This window comes from Sorex fumeus, unplaced genomic scaffold (assembly GCF_029834395.1).
Source record: "Sorex fumeus unplaced genomic scaffold, SorFum_2.1 ptg000035l, whole genome shotgun sequence".
Lineage (NCBI taxonomy): Eukaryota > Metazoa > Chordata > Mammalia > Eulipotyphla > Soricidae > Sorex > Sorex fumeus.
The window spans coordinates 40576665-40595947 of NW_026606092.1; the positions used below are offsets into that span (position 1 = coordinate 40576665).

A 19283-nucleotide genomic window follows, 5' to 3' on the forward strand; every position below is an offset into this window, starting at 1 on the left:
AGAGATGATATGCAGGTAAAATATAGGTATGGTATATATTGGGAAATTTGAACTTAGGAGCCAGTGAAACTAAAATTCTAGTTTTGTCTTCTTTTGTTTTTTAGCTGTTTGTATTGTTATACAGTTTCTGAACTTTTGCCCCAAGTTTTTTATTTATTTATTTATTTGTTTATTAGTGAAACACCATGAGGTACAGTTATAGACTTAGCATCCCTCCCACCCCCCATCTCCACCATCCCACCCTGCCCCTGTGGCAGGGCATTCCCTTTTGTTCTCTCTCTCTCTCTCTCTCTCTCCTTTTGGGTCCTGTGGTTTGCAAGGGAGGCATTGAGTGGCAATCATGTTTGGTCTATAGTCTACTTTCAGCATGTCTCCTACCCTGGGAGGATCCTCCCAACACCCTTTATTTGGTGCTCTCTTCTCTATCTGAGCTTCCTTTTCCCTAGCACGAGTGACTGGCCTTCAAATCATGGAGCAAAATTCCTGGTACTAATCTCGGCCACTCCTGCCTCAAATTCTTTAAATGATAAATAAACCATAATTACCAAACTTATTGTGATAATCAAGTGTATCTTTTTTAATACTGACATTTAGGGAAGTAAAATGACAAAATAGCGAATTATTACTTGTTTCCCAGAATCAAGGCCATTAAAGATCTCAGATTGAAGAGACCTATGGAATACAAAAGAGTTAAGAAAATGCTAGATGAATTAAGATTATCAGATAAAGCAAAGTCTGAAATGCTGAATAAACAATAAGGTTTCATTAATTAATAATGGTAATGAAAATATGCAAAGCATTTTGAAGTCACAGTTTGGTGCTCCAATCCTCTTAGTCACAGTTTGGTGCTCCAGTTCTCTTAGCCACAGGGACTGCACTCTTGTGATGCTCTTGGTTGTAGTGGTTGTGGCATGAGGCATCCCACGTGGCAGTGTTGACATGATTGCTCTTAGCTCAGATGGGAAGGTGACTGTTGCAGGGATCAAACTTGTAGAATCACACATGCAAAGCATGAACTACCCCTAGGCCCAATTAAAATATTGTTAAACAGGAACCTGCAAGATAGTACGGTGGGTAGGGTGCTTGCCTTGCACGGAGCTGATCTAGTTTCAATCCCCAGTACCCCTTATTCCTGACCTTGCCAGGAATGAGCCCTGAGCACAAAGCAAGGATTAAGCCCTGAGCACTGCTAACTCTGCTCCCCTCTGCCGCCGCGCACCCCTTCAAAACAAACATAGAAGAAAGCCTTAGAAAGTCTCACTTGGAAGCATTTTTGGAGGAAGAACTCAGTTGGAAAGACAGATCTAGACTATGGTAATAGACGATTGATATACACTTTAAGATGTGGAAAGAATGATCATATCAGAGGGCTAGAAAAATAGTACCAGTGGTAAGACACTTCACTTGCCTTGCACACACAAGTAATGGTTTTGATCTCCGGCATTGCATGAGGTCCCTCAAGCACCACCAGAAGTCATCCCTGAGTACTTTGGTAAAAATAAAGTCTGAGAATTTCTGGGAGTTGTTGAAATACAGCATAAAAATCCAAAACAAAAATTTAATCAAATACCAAAGTAAAGTGTCTTCTTAACACTACCAAAAAGAAATTGTCAAGAAAATCAGCCTCAAGTGAAGAAAAGAAATAGAGGCAGTAATCAATGAATCAGTGAAGGTTGGGGAAGATCAGGAACATAATCAAGGTTTTGACTGGAAAATAAAATTATGATCCATATATCCTTCTATCAAAAAGAAAAAAGGTTTTAAAAATGGTAAAAGGACAACTTTTACCATTACAACTTTTACCAAAGGACAACTTGAAATAATGAAGTTGTCAGTTGAAAGAAATTGTTATTAAAAGCCCACTCCAGGGGCCATCAAGGTGGTGGTCTAGCATGTAGAGTGCTTACCTTGCATAAGTACTAACTCTGTTTATATCCTTAACACTGCATATGGTTCCCTGATTATCGCCAGGGCTGGTCCCTGAGCACATAGCCAGGAGTAAATCCTGAGCACAGCTAGGTGTGGTCCAAAAGTCCAAAACCACAAAACAATAGCAACAACAAAGACCTAAGCCTGGGAAGATGGTTCAAAGGATTTGAACATATGCATGGTGGATCTTCAGCACCACTTGGTCTCCTAAATACCCAACCAAGAGTATCCCACAAGTGCCACTGGGTATGACCCAACAAACCAATATAGTAAATAAAAACCCAGTTAAACTATTCTTAAATAATACATTATAATTTAAAATTATGTAAGGTGGAAATGCTTATGTATATGAAAATTGTGGATCTCAATGTTTTTGCTTATGTCAGTTGTATCTGACAAGCCAGTTTATGTTAAAAAATAAAATTTGGGATTGGAGTGATAGCACAGTAGCTAGAGTGCTTGCCTTCTACACAGTTGACCTGGGTTTGATCCAGGCACCCCAAATGGTCCCCCAACCCCACCAGGAGTGATCCCTGAGTGCGGAGTCAGGGGTAAGCTGTGAGTACCTCCAGCCATAGCCAAAAATTTTAAATAAAATTAATTTTTTTAACAGGTATGATTGACAAAAATTATATTAGTTTCAGGTATACAGAATTTACATACTTTCCCCTTCACTAGTTTAAGTTTAAATATAAGTTATGTATAATTATACATATAGCTTTGGGACCACACCCAGCAATACTCAGGGCTTACTCCTGGCAGTGGCCTTACCTTCTGTACTTTCTCTTTGGCCCCAAGTAATATGTGTTTATGAAAAAACTTCTAAACAACAAAAAAATTAATGAGTAGCTTTCTTTTGTAGGCTTGTAGCAAAAATTCTTTAATGTCTAGTGTAATATAATCTAATAAGATTTTGGTTCATAATAATCCTGATTGATTTTTCTGCTTATGTTATTCATGTTTGCATTGTTGTTTGACTTGAGGTACTTGAGAATTCTAGGATCTTGCGGATCTTTTAAAAGGATTTGGGATACCTTTGTAAATGCTTCTTCTGTACAAGTTTCTTTTCTAGTCCTCCCCTACACCCAATAGTTTTCTTCTTATCCTCTATTCTCTCTTAGATTCCATTTTTGCTTTTGTTTTTATCTTTTCTTTTCCAGTTTTAAGTGTATTCTGTTTCGTCTAATCTAATGATTCTAATCTCTTTCTGTAAAATCTGTTGGCCAGATGTAGTTATTTTCTTATGATTTAGACTTTAGGTGTTCTAAGTTTGTGTGTGCTTGCATGTGTGTGTGTGTGTGTGCGCGCGTGCGTGTGTGTGTGTGTGCGCGTGTGTTTCCAGTTACATTATAAGGCACCTTAGAAGTAGGCACTCTAGGTCTGGAGCAATGTCTCAACCAGTTGAGCACATGCTTTGCTTGAGTTCCATCGCTGGCACTACACATTCCTCTGAACACATCCAGGCATGACCCCAAACTCAGAGCCTGGAACTGTCCTGAGATATTGCCAGGTGTGGAGGTGTGGACCCCACCCCCCCAATAAAACCAAACTAGTAAAAGCGGGGGGAGGTGATTCTAAAAAATTTCTATACAAAGAAGAGTTCTTCACAGGAACATTGTTATGTACAGAATATATTTGCTGGTTGACAGAAAGTAATACAAATTATAAATTCTCTTTTGACTTTATTTATTTGGAGAAAGGAATAACAAGTTTCCTTAGGCAACAGAAACTGAGAACTGGTCTTCAGTAAGAAGCTTACCAAAGGGGATGGATTAAAATGTGGGGTATTACTGATACAAACAGGGAGCGAAGTTGAGACTCTGGGGGAGGATTTAGTTCATGCATGAACCCTTACCATTAATAATTTTATAAACCAAAGCACCTAGAATAGATTTTATTTATTTGTTTGTTTGTTTATTTAGTTATTTATTTTGGATTTAGGGCCTCACCCAGTGATCTTCAGGGCTTACCCCTGGTTTCTCAGCTCAGGGATCACTGCTCACAGGGCCTGGGGGACCATGTGGGGTGATGGGGATTGAACCCAGGTTGGCCATGTTTAAGGCAAGAGCACTACCTGTTACACTATCTCTTCAGCCCCTTAAAAATTTTTTTTTAAAGAAGTTATTTGGAAACTGTAATATCTTACTCAGAACCTGCTTTGTGCTGATTATAAGTAATGTGAAAAAGTAAAAATATATTGTATAACTAAAGCCATCTTTGTTCAGGTTTGTTGATCTTGTAAATCACTTAATAATATTTTTCTTATTTCAGAAAAAAGCCAAAGGACAGGAGTTGTTTGATCAGATTATGTACCACCTGGACCTGATTGAAAGTGACTATTTTGGGCTAAGATTTATGGATTCAGCACAAGTGGCGGTAAGTTGGAGATAGAAATGGAAAATTTTAGATGCGCTGTTAGTGCCACTAGGTTGCATAGTCTTAATATGTTATTTTTTTTCTGGGATTTTTTAAAAAAAATTTTATTGTATCACTGTGAGGTAGACTATTACAAATCTGTTCATGATTGGATTTCAGTCATACTGTATTCCAGCACCCATCCCTCCACCAGTGTACATTTTCCAGTACCAGTGTCCACCCCCCACCCCCTGCCTGCCTCTATGGCAGGTGCTTTTCTTCTCTCCCTGTCCCTCTTCTTTCTCTCCCTCTTCGTCCCCCTCCCTCTCCATCTCCCCCTCTCTCCTTTTGGGCTTTGTGGCTTGCTATATTGATACTGAAAGGTTATCAAGAATGCCCCATACCTACTTTTAGCCCTCATATCTTGTCCAGTGTGATCATTCCCAGCTTTTATTGTCATACTGGTCTCTTCTTTACCTACTTTCAGCCCCCCACACACTTGAGGTTAGTTCCAAACATTGACTAGTCCTCCTAACCCCTATTTTCCCTGGCCATGGATATTCTTCTTCTACTATATATTGTTTTTTATATACCATGAATGAATACAGTCATTCTCTATCTGTCCCTTTCCTTCTCACTCATTTCACTCAGCATGATACTCTCCATGTCCATCCACTTACAGGCAAATTTCATGACTTCATTTTTCCTGACAGCTGCATAGTATTCCATTGTGTAGATGCACCATAGTTTCTTTATCCGTTTATCTGTTCTTTGGTGCTCAGGTTGTTTCCAGATTCTGGTTATGGTGAATAATGCTGCAGTGAATATAGGAGTGCAGATGGTGTTTCAGCTGTGTGGTTTTGGGCCCCCAGGATATATTCCCAGAAGTGGTATTGCTGAGTCAAATGGGAGCTCAATTTCTAGTTTTTTGAGAAGTGTCCATATTGTTTTGTGATTTTCTTACTATGGTCTGAAATTTTGACTTTTTGATTCAGCCACCTGAAATATTTTTTAGGAGAAAAAAAGTTTTGGTCCTAATACAAATTGTATACTCTTTATGGATGAATTTTATTTGTTTATTTATTTTATTATTATTTTGCTTTTTGGGGTCACAGCCAGCGATGCACAGGAATTACTCCTGGCTCTGCACTCAGGAGTTACTCCTGACAGTGCTCAGGGGACCATATCGGATGCTGGGAATCGAACCCGGGTCGACCATGTGCAAGGCAAACGCCCTGCCCGCTGTGCTATCTCTCCAGCCCCCTTTATGGATGAATTTTAAAATGCCTTTGTAATGAATCGTGTGTGTGTGTGTGTGTGTGTGTGTGTGTGTGTGTGGTGTGCCAGGACTTCTGGCTCTGTGCTCAGGGATCACTCCTGCCAAGCTCAGGAGACAATATCCTCGTAGGCTCGGGAGACCATATAGGATGCTGGGGATAAAACCCAGGGCAGCCATGTGCAAGGCAAGCGCCTTCCGTGCTGTACTGTTACTCAGGTCCTGATGATCAAGTTTTTAAAAAAGAGGTTGGATTGCCTAGATAACACTGGAGGGTTTTTTTGTTTGTTTGTTTCCTGTTTGTTTTTTGTTTGGGAGCCACAGAGATAATTCCTGGAAGAATATTATGCTGTTGTTTCAGCCCTGAGTTGTCTTTTTAAAAACTACTGGATTGGTTGTTGGGCATATTAAAGTTTAGAACCGCTGGTTCTTAGAATGTAGGCTAAGATTTAAGTCTCTTACATGTGTTTGTGACCTCTGCTTGGCAAAGTTTTCAATCATATCTAGAACTTGGACTTTTCACTGCTATATTAGGGTTTTATAAAAGACTGAATTACTTAGGTTTTGTGGATTTAAATAATGTTTCAGAAAAGAGAAAAGTAGATAGTTTAACTAACAGGGACCAGAGTGATAAACCAGTGGGTAGGCCTTATATACAGCAGACCCTGATTCAATCCCAGGCATTCCATATGGTCTCCTGGTTACCGCCAGTGGTTCCGGAGTGCAGAGCTAGGAGTTGTAACCCCTGAGCATTGTTTGGTGTGCGCCAAAAACAAAAAACAAACAAAAAATAAAGAAGGAAAGAATTTTATAGGGGCTAGAGAGATAGTATAGCGGGTAAGGTGCTTGCCTTGGTAAAGCTTGCCTGGGTTCATTCCCCCTCACCACATGTGGTCTGCTTAGCAGCACCAGGAATGAACCCTGAGCACAATGCCAGGAGTAAACCTGAGCACTTTTGAGTGTATTCCCCCCAACCCTACCGAAGAAAAGAAGAACTAAAGAAAAAAAAATTTCTAAGTCCATCAGTATAGCACTATCAAAATAGGAAAAGGTAAAAATCATAATCGTATCAGTACATAAGGAGGAAGCATTTGACAAGATCCAACACCTATTCTTGATTAAAAACAAAACAAAGAGAAAATGTCTCAAAAAATAAGTATTGAGGAAACTTTCTCCAGTATAATTAAGGTCTTTAGTAAACCCTCAGCTAACATATTCAGTGATGAAAAACTTGAAAGCCTTTTCTCTCAGATCAGCCACAAAAATAGGATGTCCACTTTCACCACTATTACTCAGCATTGTATTGGAATTCTTTACCAGGGCAATTAAGCAAGAAAGAGTACTATGAGGATCAAGAATGAAAGTAAATAAAGCTCACTTTTGCAGATGACATATTATACTTAGAAAACCCTAAAGACTACAGAAGCCTTCTAAACCTGTATAGTAAAGTGGCACGCTATAAAATCAGTACATAGAACTCAGTTGCTTTTAATTTTTTTGGTTTTGGGGCCACACCTGATTATAATGATTCAATATCAGTTCATATAATATGGTAGCACTGTAGCACTGTTCTCCCGTTGTTCATCAATTTGCTCGAGCAGGCTCCAGTAACGTCTCCATGTAATACGGTATACCATGAAATTGTTTTCCATTCTTTTAGGAAATAATGATATATACTTATGAGCGGGCTGGAGCCCTAGCACAACTGTAGGGCATTTGCCTTGCACGAGGCCGCCCCAACCAAGCCAGGTTCGATACCTCCGCCCCTCTCCGAGAGCCCAGCAAGCTACCGAGAGTATCTCGCTCGTACTTTAAAGCCTGACAAGCTACCCGTGATGTATTCAGTATGCCAAGGACAGTAACAAGTCTCACCAGGGAGACGTTACTGGGCCCACTCTAGCAAATCGATGAACAACAGGAAGATAGTGCTACTTATGGGCACAGAGCAATAGCACAGCGGGTAGGGTGTTTGCCTCAAACACGCGGCCAACCCGGGTTAGATTCCTCCACTCCTCTCAGAGAGCCTGGCAAGCTACCTAGAGTATCCCGCCCACATGGCAAAGCCTGGCAGGCTACCCATGACGTATTCGATATGCAAAAAAAATAGTAACAACAAGTCTCACAATGGAGATGTTACTGGTGCCTACTCCAGCAAATTGATGAATGAAGGGAGAAAAGTGCTACGCTGCTACTTCTCCTTCCTCATATTACTTATATCTTATTTTGTAGAAGAAAATGAGTATTACACTTAGGTGATATCAGTGTAGTCCTGTGACTTATTTTTGGCAATGGTTATGTGAGTGTATGAATATATGTAAACAGGTTAATGACTTGTGCTGTTAATTGCTTTATTGTATACTTCAGTCAAATACAGTTAAAAATCAATACCTCAAAGAAAAGCATTCTACAGAGATAGAGATATAAGGGCTCATGCTAAAGGCTAGAAAATGTTTTATTGTCTAGAGGGTGCTATTTGAACTTTTTCCACATGATACCTTTTCCCATGCAGTGAAACACAGGAGAGCACTTGCCAGAAATGCTATGAACTTATTATTTATTTGATTTTGAATTAATTTTTGGACTTTATTGGTTGTTGTCAAATTTTTCACAACTCCAGCATTCAGTTACATGATCCCTATATGGAGTCCTGGATCCTCATTTAAGAATCTAGATCTAGTGGAACATGACTAAATAGGTACCTTAAGGCTGCAATTGCAGGTCCCTTCAATAGCAAATCCAAAATCATGGAAATGAAAGAGAGCAATTCTCATTCCAGCGTTAGAATTCAGGTATTTCAGGCTCTGTGAGAAAAATATGGTGAAATTTCAGATCCTCACACAACTGAGGTCAGGCAGATAATACTCTAGGATTCTTATGTTGTGTGTGTGTGCGCGCGCATGTGTGTGTGTGTGTGTGTGTGTGTGCGTGTGCGTGTGTGCGCGCGCGCTGTGGATAAACCTAACAGACTTTAGCCTGTATATAATGAACTTTTTATCTGTGTAGACCTACCCAAGCTTGTATAGTGTGCTCATTTCTAGAGCTGGTAGTGAGTGCCAGTAGATTGGTGGCTTCAGTGGGTCACAGCTATGGAAAACATAACAATGGTTGCTCAGTTACTCTGCTCTTTCTAGACTTATATTTGATTATTAAAAGCAAAACCTCATCACATTCCTAGTTAGACAGTAGAAAATTCCTACCAGATAAGTAAGTGACCAATTTTATTAAAAAGATACCCATTTTTATCTCTGCTGAGTAATTTGAGAAATACCAGCATATGCAATTATTTAGAAATTATAAGAGTTAGAAAGAGAAGGTAAAATGTTCGTTTTCGGCAGAGATTGAATTGTACTGTGGAATTTAACTGAGAATTTAATATAATAAGATAGTGGAGAGTAAAAAGTACATAAAATAACGTGCTAAGTGTGTGTGTGTGTATATATATATAGTTATTACATATACACCTATACACCACACACCCACACATACACATATATGCACATACATGCATACATATATTTAAACAAGAAGGAACAGTTCATTATACAAACTTTAAAAGTAGGAAATCAAAAGAAGATTTATTTTATTTTTAATATACAGAAAAGGAAGATAACCCTATTAGTTTCACATTAGACATTCGAAATCTGTCTGCATGCTCTCACTTTTATCTCTAATTTAAGTTCAACTCCGAAAGACCATGGTGCAAGGAAATATGATCAGTGCCTGTCTCTAAGCTCTGAATTTTCCAGTCCTGGGCTTGGAATGTGGAGGAGATAAAAGAAAACAGACTTGAGAGTATGCAAACATGAACTCAGACCTTCCCCAGAATGTCACCCTGAACTCCCCTGGTTTCTGAATCTTATTTTAAAAGGTGCTTGATGCTTTCTTTGAGTTTGGGGTTATTTAAAAGCATAGATATTAGACACTATATATATACATATATATATATACACATACATACATATTTGTTTTAAAAAGACTAAATATCTAAACTCTGATTTAGGTTTAATATGTAACTTTGAACAGTAGAGTACAGATTAGGGTTGAATGGTATATTTATAAGGTAGTCCTAAGTAGACCCTACCATGAATCAACTTAAGTTATGACTATCTAACAAAGACTTCAGATTGTTCTTGAAATCCTAAGTGGTTTCCCTTATCTTAAAATTCTTATGTGCCTCAGTGTCTTCTATCAGTTTATGTTTAGCCTGTTGATTTTTAATCTGTTGTTAATGTTCTTTACTCTTGACACACAATTCTTTTTCCTCTCTCTGAAGAAATTGTGAGAAATCAGGAGAAACCAGTTAAATCTTGAGGTGGTGTATAGTGATAGAAATTGGGCTTATAAGGAATTTATTGCAGAAGTTAGAGAAATTGGTGAGCATAGAAAAATTAAACTATATCAATAGTATATAAGATATTAAGTATTATGTGCCCATTGAAAATACAGAAAAGAGAGACTGGACAGCAGAGCACTTTCCTTGCACGTGACTGACCAAAGTTCGATTCTCAGCACCCCATGATTCCTTGGGACCCACCAGGAGTGAATCCTGATCTCAGAGATTGGAGTAAGCCCTCAGCCCGCAGGGTGTGGTCCAAAATTAAAATAAAGCAAAAAATATATAGGAAAGAACAAAGGAAAATTGACAAGTAGCCTCAACCAACTAGAGATAGTATGTTGCTGTTTAAGGATCTTCTCAGTCCTAGAACAGGGATGAAAATATACACATTCTATATTTTGACAAAACAATTTTACAATCTGCCTTTGAAATTTTAGCAATATGTTGTAAATTTACTGATTTTCTAAGTATTTGCTGTCATTTCTTCTAATTGTTGCAGAGTATATTTTATTTATTTATTTGCTTTTTTTGGGTCACACCTGGCGATGCACAGGGGTTACTCCTGGCTCTGCACTGAGGAATTACCCTGGCGGTGCTCAGGGGACCATATGGGATGCTGGGAATCGAACCCGGGTTGGCCGCATACGAGGCAAATGCCCCACCCGCTGTGCTCCAGCCCCATGCAGAGTATATTTTATGTTGAAATACTTTGTAACCGTTCACTGTTGTTGGATATATAGTCTTTATAATTCTTTGTAGATAAATCTGTATAAATTTATGATGATTTCTAGATGTGGATTTGTTGGTTCAAAGCACAGTTATTATTTTTAGACATAGTTATTCCTAGGATTGCACTTAGTTGGCACTCATTACGGTGTCTGAGAATCTCCCTAATTGTAGCTCTCTGGGACTGCTCAGGTAATCAGACAGTTACTTGTTAATTCATTGTTATTTAATCGGCAAAACCTGAAGCTAGGAGAAATCCCATATTCATGAAGAAAGTAATCTTAAAATGAGGCTTCCTCATACTAGAATGTGATTGCTGTTAGATTGTATGAGTAATTTAGCACACTTAGGAATACTGAGTTGCATGACTTGTCCATGGTGGACTTTTCACTGTCGTAGATTGAAATCTTTTTGGGGGGGTTGTTTTTGGTTGTTTTTTCTGTCACATTCAGTGGGGTTCGGGTTATTCCTCTTAGTGTTTAGAGGACTATTCTTTTTTTTTTTAATTTTTATTAGTGACAAACCAAGAGGTACAGTTGTAGACTTACAGATTTTTGTGCTTGGGTTTCAATTATACAATGATTAAGTACCCATCCCTCCACCAGTGCCCATTTTCTACCACCACGGATCCCAGCATCCCTTTGAGGACCATTCTGTGTTGGTGATTGAACTCAGAGTTCTTGCATGCAAAACATGCACCTCAGCCCTTTTAAGCCATCTCCCTGTGCCCAGAAGTTGAAATCTTTTTGACTAATGGACTAAATCCATTAGTCTATAAATTAATAACCTAATAGATTAAATTATAGACTCAATAGATTAATGGATTGAATTTCTCTATACTGACTATTCTGTTGAAAGAAGAAACACCAGTAAACACACCCTGAAAATTACTTATTAGATTGAAATATGCCTAAAACTTAAATCAGTTAAGTTTAATTAAATAAAATTAAATAAATAACTATATTAGAAGGTGAACAATGGCTAAGTAGCTTTATACAATTGGAATCCAGAAAAAAGAATTGCATAGTGTTTAATTACCTTTTTAAATATTTACTTAGGATCATATTTCAATGTGCACAGGTAGGTACACTGTTAATTCTGTCAATTTTACTTTTGAATTTTGGAAGAAAATGGAGAGGAGAGGCTAGGCAAATAATTGGCAAGAAAAATAAACTGTTGCAAATCTATTAACAATGCAGCCTTGTTTACCCTCTCTTTGCCTATCTGGAATTCAGGAGCTGGATTCCTTAGCTCTGTGAACTAGTTAGCACAAGAGCACTTTGGTTTAGGGTGCTTGAAATTGTAAGCATGCTGGAGAGAACAGTCACAATCCTGCATCTGTGTTGGATCAGTATGTCCTGTCACTGTTAGGACTTGGTAGGGGAAAGGGATTTAATAAAGTGAGCTGAGGATGGCTTATTGATAAAAGCCTCTGTTTGGGTCCTTCAGTATGTTCAGTATATCACTGGGCATTCAAGAGTGAAGATGGTATAGAAATAAAAAGCCTGTTAATCTTGAAAGCAGAAACCTGCTAGTCAAATGCTTATTTTGAAAAATAAAAAAGTAGCAAAGACTAATTTTAATAGCTCAGGCCTTGGTTATGAGGAATATCTGATTTTATTGTATAGATTCTTTCGAAGCACTATTCTGAGTAATATTTGTTTTGCAAAATATAAGTGATATTTCATATAATTTTGCTATTAAAATAAATTTTTGTTATGATAAAATTTCAACATAATAAACCAGGCACTGGACTATGATAATAATTTTCTTTTCTCTAATTTTTTTTCCTGCTTTTTGGTCACACCCGGCGATGCTCAGGGGTTACTCCTTGCTCTGTATTCAGGAATGACTCCTGGAGGTGCTCGGGGGACCATATGGAATGCTGGGAATTGAACCTGGGTCAGCAGCGTTCAAGGCAAACGCCCTACCCGCTGTGCTATCACTCCAGCCCCACTTTTCTCTACTTCTAAGAGGGGGTGTGTATGTGTGTTATAGTGTCATGGTGCCAAGGTCCATTTGTGTTACCACAGTTCATGCATATTTTGAAAGAGTAATTTTCTTGGAAACAGTGCAGAATGCTAAGGACAAAATTTAGAATATCCTTACAATTGAGGTAACTATATTTTTAGAAGTCAACTTGTATGATTCTAGTCCTTTTTTTCCTTATGTGTCACAAATTTGCTATAAATCTTAGCTAATCCTCTCCCATTTTCTCTTTCTTTTTCCCTTGTGAAATATTTCTTTTGTCTAGCCATGAAAAAGCACAGTGCAGTTTAATATTAGTAATTAAAATGTTAAGTTCTTTCATCTGCTTAGCAACTGAATTTTTCTTTTCTTTCCAGCATTGGTTGGATGGAACAAAGAGCATCAAAAAGCAAGTAAAAAGTATGTGTTGAAATTGGTGGAAATAAAGAAATTGAACTATATGTAGATATATATTAGAAACTCCTATTACTAGTGGTAAGGACAGAGAAATCATATTTCAGATGAATTTTATAGCACCTCTACTTCAGTTGGATATTATTCCCACCTTGGCATGTAATAGGTTGTTTCACAATTTGGTTCCAGGAGAGAGGCTTGTAAGTTGTAGAGCTCCCATGACATGTTCAATTCTTATTTAGAATTTACTTAAATTATAATTTTCTTGTTTCATTTTTGTTTGCTCCTTCCCTGATCTAGAAAGTATTTTGGAACTTTAAGGTTGCTGTCTTTTCCCCCAATTTAGGAATCATGAAATGAAAAAATGTTAGTTTTATTCTTAACAGTTGTCAAGGAGAAATACCAGTATTTAATTCATAATTCAGTTTCTCCTTTCTAGTGACAGATTTCAGACCTTTTCACTCTTGCTTTTGCCAAACAATGGAACCATTGTTTGAGAATGTTGAAGTTAGTGAAAGTATTGAGAATGTTGAGAACCATTGAGAATGTTGAAGTTAGTGAAAGTAGCTGAAGTGAAAGTGAGTGGGAGGATTTGCCACAGGAGGATGAGCAGTTAATAACGGAGGCATCCTTCTGTGCTCTCAAGAAATACAGCTGACAGATTTTTAGGGCTGTTAGATTGCAGTCAAGTCTTTTTAATTTGATGCAGTTGGCCCTGCATTCTTAGAATTAATAGAACTATCTATTCTTGGGAGGACAGATGATTGTGGTTGTACTCATTGATGGCTGTTAATTTAAAAATTTGACTGATCTTTTTTGTGTTAAATTTAATTAAGCCTAAATATAAAGAAACCTGAAATATTGCCACAATAACCTATCACTTTCTGTCCCCGTTTTGGTAGATTTTTTTTTTTACATACTTATTGGATGAAAATTCTTAACCATTTAAGTAGTTATATAAAAATAAAGCTTTTTACTTTTTATTTTTTTTAATGGCAGTTGGTTCACCGTATTGTCTACATCTTCGAGTTAAATTTTATTCCTCAGAACCAAATAACCTCCGTGAAGAGCTAACCCGGTAAGACTGCACCTAGAGTTGTACAGGAGTAAATTTTTGGTCAAGCTTGTTAAAGATACTGAAAATTCGTAATTTTTTTATAGGCAGTTAATGAATTCCTTGCTCATGTAATAAAATCACAGACAATAGAGTTTCATTTGGCAACTGTGGTTTTTTAAAGTGGGGGGTTCCTTACTAGCTTTCAGAATAATGAATTGGCTTGTTAGCATATTCAGAGATATAACCAGAGAATTTTTTAGTTAATGATACTAAATGATATGGACTTTAAAAAGGATTTACATTGCAATATTATGCTTATTGCTGTTCAAAATGATCTCTGACCTTTGTGAATGGCTCTTGGTTTTCTTACCTATTGAAATGCCAGTGATTAATGGAAAAAAATTCAAATATGATTTTGTTCTGTTTGAGGAAACTTTAGGTTTTAGACACTTATTTTTTTTTAGTTTTTTAACCCTATTGCAACTTCACTATTTATGCATACATAATTTTAAAGAAATGGATCCAGTCCTTTTGGGTTTTTTTTTTTAAGTTATTTTAAAAAATATTTTTATTGGTGTACCAGAATTTACAATACTGTTAAACACGCTTTTCCTGCATACATCATCCCAGCACACCACACCTAATGCTGGAAAGAGTGTGTCCCTCCACGAGTGTCCTTCCTCCCCGCCATGTAAGCTAAGTTTGATAGACAAAATGTTCAGTTCTGATGACTTTGACAATTTGTTGTGTTCTCTCTCTCTCTCTCTCTCTCTCTCTCTCTCTCTCTCAATCTGGGTCACACCCGGCCATGCTCAGGGGTTACTCTTGGCTCTCTGCACTCAAAAATTACTCCTGGTGGTGCTAAGGGGACCACATGAGATGCCAGGGATTGAACCCAGGTCAGCAGGTGTAAGGCAAATGCCCTATTTGCTATACTATATCACTCCAGCCCCCATTTGTTGTTCTCTTACTATGTTTTTTTATATCTACATACAAAAGAGATCATCTATTTTTTTTGGTGAGTGGATGTGCTAACAGCTACACATATAGATAGAGCAAATCTGAAGTTTCACAAAATTGTAAATAAAAAAATATTAGCTAAATATTTTAGAGGCATATAAATTTAAAGAATATTATCAATAATTCTGTGCTATAATAGAGTTTACATGAAATAGATAAATCCTACAAATGTAAAATTTAGAGTGAGGAGAGTTAAAATTTAGAGGGAAAAAATCTGAGCATTTAAAAATACTAAATGTATTTTTAAATATTTTTTTAATTTTTAAATTTAATATTATTTTGGTTTTTGTGCCACACTTGGCGATGCTCAGGGCTTGGTCCTGGCTCTGCATTCAGGGATCACTCTTGGTGGGTTTGTGGGACAATATGGTTGCCAAACCTAGGTTGGCCTCGTGGAAGGCAAATTCCCTACCCACTGTACTATTTATTGCTCGAGCCCCAAAGGTTTGTCTTTTGATTGGTTTATTTTTTGTTTTTGCGAATTTCCAATGTGATAATAGCTGATACCTATAATTATGTACATTTCTCTATCCACTCAGATGAGGTGGTTGTGTTGTCAGAGTTAAGCTCATTTTCAGTAATTTGTTTTAAACCTTTAAATGTTGCTGTATTGTGTTTTGTGGTCTGCTATTTGTTGTTATCTTGTAGACTACCATTCTCCTAATGCTTATCACCCCCTTTTCACGCTCTTTTCGCCACCACTTTTAGATTTTAGTGTGAGTAGCACTGTAGCACTGTTCTCCCATTGTTCATCAATTTGCTCGAGCAGGCACCAGTAACGATGTCTCCATTGTGAGACTTATTGCTGTTTTTAGAAATTTTCTTTTCCACATAAAAGAGTAGAATTATTTTTCATAGTAGATTGTTGTTGAATTTTGTGCCTTTTCTTTTTCTTAGGTATTTGTTCGTTCTTCAGTTAAAACAAGATATTCTTAGCGGAAAGTAAGTATTATTTAAGGTTAACCACATTTTTAAAAAAAAACAGCTAAAAGCAATTTTGAGAAATTCTGAGTTAATTGTGAAAAAAAATGGTCAGCATAAAATATATTATTTCCATTTAACTTAAAATAAAGCTTGTGAAATTGACCTGTCTAACAAATTTGTGTTTTGGTCTCAGATTAGAGTGTCCCTTTGAAACAGCTGTTCAGTTGGCAGCTTATAACCTTCAAGGTAAGCACTTCGTGTATTAACGACTGAGACTAAAGCTCATTGGTTCCTTAACCCATGCTATCATTTAAAAAAAAATCATTCCACAACATTCAAAGTAACATATAAGAGAAGAAACACTACTGTTTCTTTTCTCTCTCTCTCTCTCTCTCTCTCTCTCTCTCTCTCTCTTTCTTAATAAACTCTATGTGACTCTGACTTTTTTTTTAGTTCTTTGATTTGTTTTGGTGTTCTCTGGAGGTGCTTAGGGCTTACCTCTGATTCTGTGCTCAGAGACCACTGTGCTCAGGAGATATCTAGGTATACCAGGTATTGAACCAAGGTCAACTTAATGCTAGGAGAACACCCTACCCCTTATACTCTCTCTTTGGCCCCTAACTCTGACATTTTGGCTTGTGCTTTTTTTTTGGTTGTTGTTTTTTGTTTTTTGTTTTGGTATACAGGGTGCAGGGTGTTAAATCTAGGTTTGCTGCTTGCAAGGCATCACCTTTACTTCTGTCTTCTCTCTCCAGCCCTAGCCTTGATTTTTAGCATGTTTTGGAACATTGCATCATATTTCCCTTCATTTGCTGTTTAAAAAAAATTGCACTCTTATTGAAAGTTCAGTAAATATTGCAATTGGATCCTCTGAAATTTTTTTCTTTAAAAATAAAAGTGTTTGGTTTTTTTTTGTTGTTGTTATTAGTGAAACACCATGAGGTACAGTTGTAGACTCACAAATTTTTGTGCTTGGGTTTCAGTTATACAATGATCAAGTACCCATCCCTCCACCAGTGCCCATTTTCCACCACCATGGGTCCCAGTATCCCTCCCACCCCCCATCCCCCCATCCCACCCTGCCTCTGTGGCAGGGCATTTCCTTTTGTTCTCTCTCCTTTTGGGTGTTGTGGTTTGCAAAAAAAATAATAACAATAATAATAATAATAAATAAATAAAAATAAAAGTTGCCATATGAAAAAAGTAAAGCTATTCTGATAAGTGTACTGGAGCAATAGCACAGTGGGTAGGGCATTTGCCTTGTACAAGGCCGACCCTGGTTTAATTCCTCCGTCCGTTTCGGAGAGCGCAGCAAGCTACCAAGAGTATCCTGCTCCCATGGCAGAACCTGGCAAGCTACCGTGGCGTATTTGATATGCCAAAAACAGTAACAACAAATCTCACAATGGAGACGTTACTGGTGCCCGCTCGAGCAAATCCATAAACGGGACTATAGTGCTACTGTGATAAGTAGATTACTGCTGTTGCCACATGATTTGCTTATAGTTTATTTAAAATTACTTGATTTTTAAAAAAAGAATATTAAAATAGACTGGAGAGAGTACAGGAGGTAAGGCACTTGCACTGCATATGGATACATAGGTTTGTGGCTCTTGTTCAAATTCCTGGCATTGTATATAGCCCTGTGAGTATTGACAGGGGTTACTCCTGAGCCCTGAGCCAGGAATAGCCCCCTGAGCATCAGTGGATTTGATCCAAAACAATCAAGAAAAAAAAATTTCTTAGGTATTGGCCTTGCATATAACTGAGCTAGATTTGATGCCTGGCACCATCACGAGAGACACTTGAGTCAGAGCCATGGGTAAGCTCTAAACACAACTGGTGTGGCTCAAAGAGAAAAAAAATATTAAAATTTTACTTTATATGCACAAACATAAATGCAAAATTTAAGAGAACTCCCAGAACAACCACCAGCTGGAAGCTCTTTGGGTCTGTTGCGGCAACATGGGAAGATGCCGTCATGGACAACATTGATGAGGAATACGATCAACTGGTTCAGCACCTCCATGATTGTGTGAGGAACGCCAAGAGAGATATAACCACAAAAAAATGCCTGTCTTCGAACACTCTTGAGCTTATTTGCCGACGTGGTTTGGTGCATGCCTCCCGCAAGTGAACATCCGAGCTCGCAAAACAGTGCAGAGAAGCAATCAAGGAAGACCTCAAAGAGAGAAGAGCAGCAGTGCTGGTAGATGTGGCAGAAGCCAGGGAAAGCGTTCATAACGCCTGCCTGTCCTCCACCAACTACAAGACCAAGGTGATTGCCCTCCAACGTCCTGGTGGATCTATCACATCTTCCAGAAGGGCAGTGGAGAAGATTATTCATGACTTCTACTCATATCTCTTTAATAGCCACGTCCACTTGCCCACATACCAAATTCTGCAAGATAGATATGTCGTTCCCAACATTCTCCCTTCCGAAATCCAGCACGCCATCTCGTCGGTAAAGAAACAAAGAGCACCTGGCCCAGACAAGGTCAGACCCGAACACCTGAAGAACCTACCGTCAGTACTCATCAGTATACTGGCTTGGCTCTTCACACGCTACCTGTCTGAATACAAGTTTCCATCCCAATGGAAAACCAGCAGGACTGTATTACTGTACAAGAAGGGAGACATTCATGACATTGGCAACTATCACCCAATCTGCCTATTGTCTGTCATCTACAAACTGTTCACTTGTGTCATCCTGAATAGGATTCGCAGAACACTAGATGATGGACAACCATGTGAGCAAGCCAGGAACCAAAAAGGATTCAGCACCATCGACCATATTCACACGACATCCAAGCTCATTGAGGTTTTTCGGGAGTTCAAGATGCCGCTCTGTCTAACGTTCATTGATTTAAAGAAGGCCTTTGATTCTGTTGAGACGAAAGCAGTCATCGAAGCCCTAGCCAATCAGGGCGTTCAAACTCAATACATCAGGACCCTCCATGAGCTGATTACGGATTCACTACCAGGATCTCACCATTCTACAAAGAAGTAATCATCCATGTCAAGAGAGGGGTTTGGCAGGGTGATACTGTTTCACCGAAATTCTTCAGTGCCACCCTTGAGAACGTCATGCGACTACTGGAATGGGTAGGAATGGGAGTGAAGATAGATGGTCGGCAACTACACCACCTCCACTTTGCTGATGACATGGTTCTAATAACACCAAACATCAGCCAAGCGGCACAAATGCTGACTGACTTCGACCGTGAGTGTGGAAAGGTCGAACTACAGCTGAATCTTACGAAGACAATGTTTATGAG

The 19283-nt window shown here is 38.2% G+C and overlaps 1 protein-coding gene across 2 annotated transcripts in view; it reads left to right on the plus strand.

The window, feature by feature from the left end:
* Positions 1-19283, plus strand: part of EPB41L5 (erythrocyte membrane protein band 4.1 like 5) — a 138102-nt gene that overhangs the window by 19759 nt on the left and 99060 nt on the right. For both annotated transcript variants that reach the window (XM_056117671.1, XM_056117672.1), the window contains exons 3-7: positions 4201-4305; positions 12968-13010; positions 14004-14082; positions 15979-16023; positions 16199-16251. In XM_056117671.1, coding sequence (XP_055973646.1) covers positions 4201-4305; positions 12968-13010; positions 14004-14082; positions 15979-16023; positions 16199-16251 — 325 coding nt within the window. The remainder of the gene's footprint in view (positions 1-4200; positions 4306-12967; positions 13011-14003; positions 14083-15978; positions 16024-16198; positions 16252-19283) is intronic.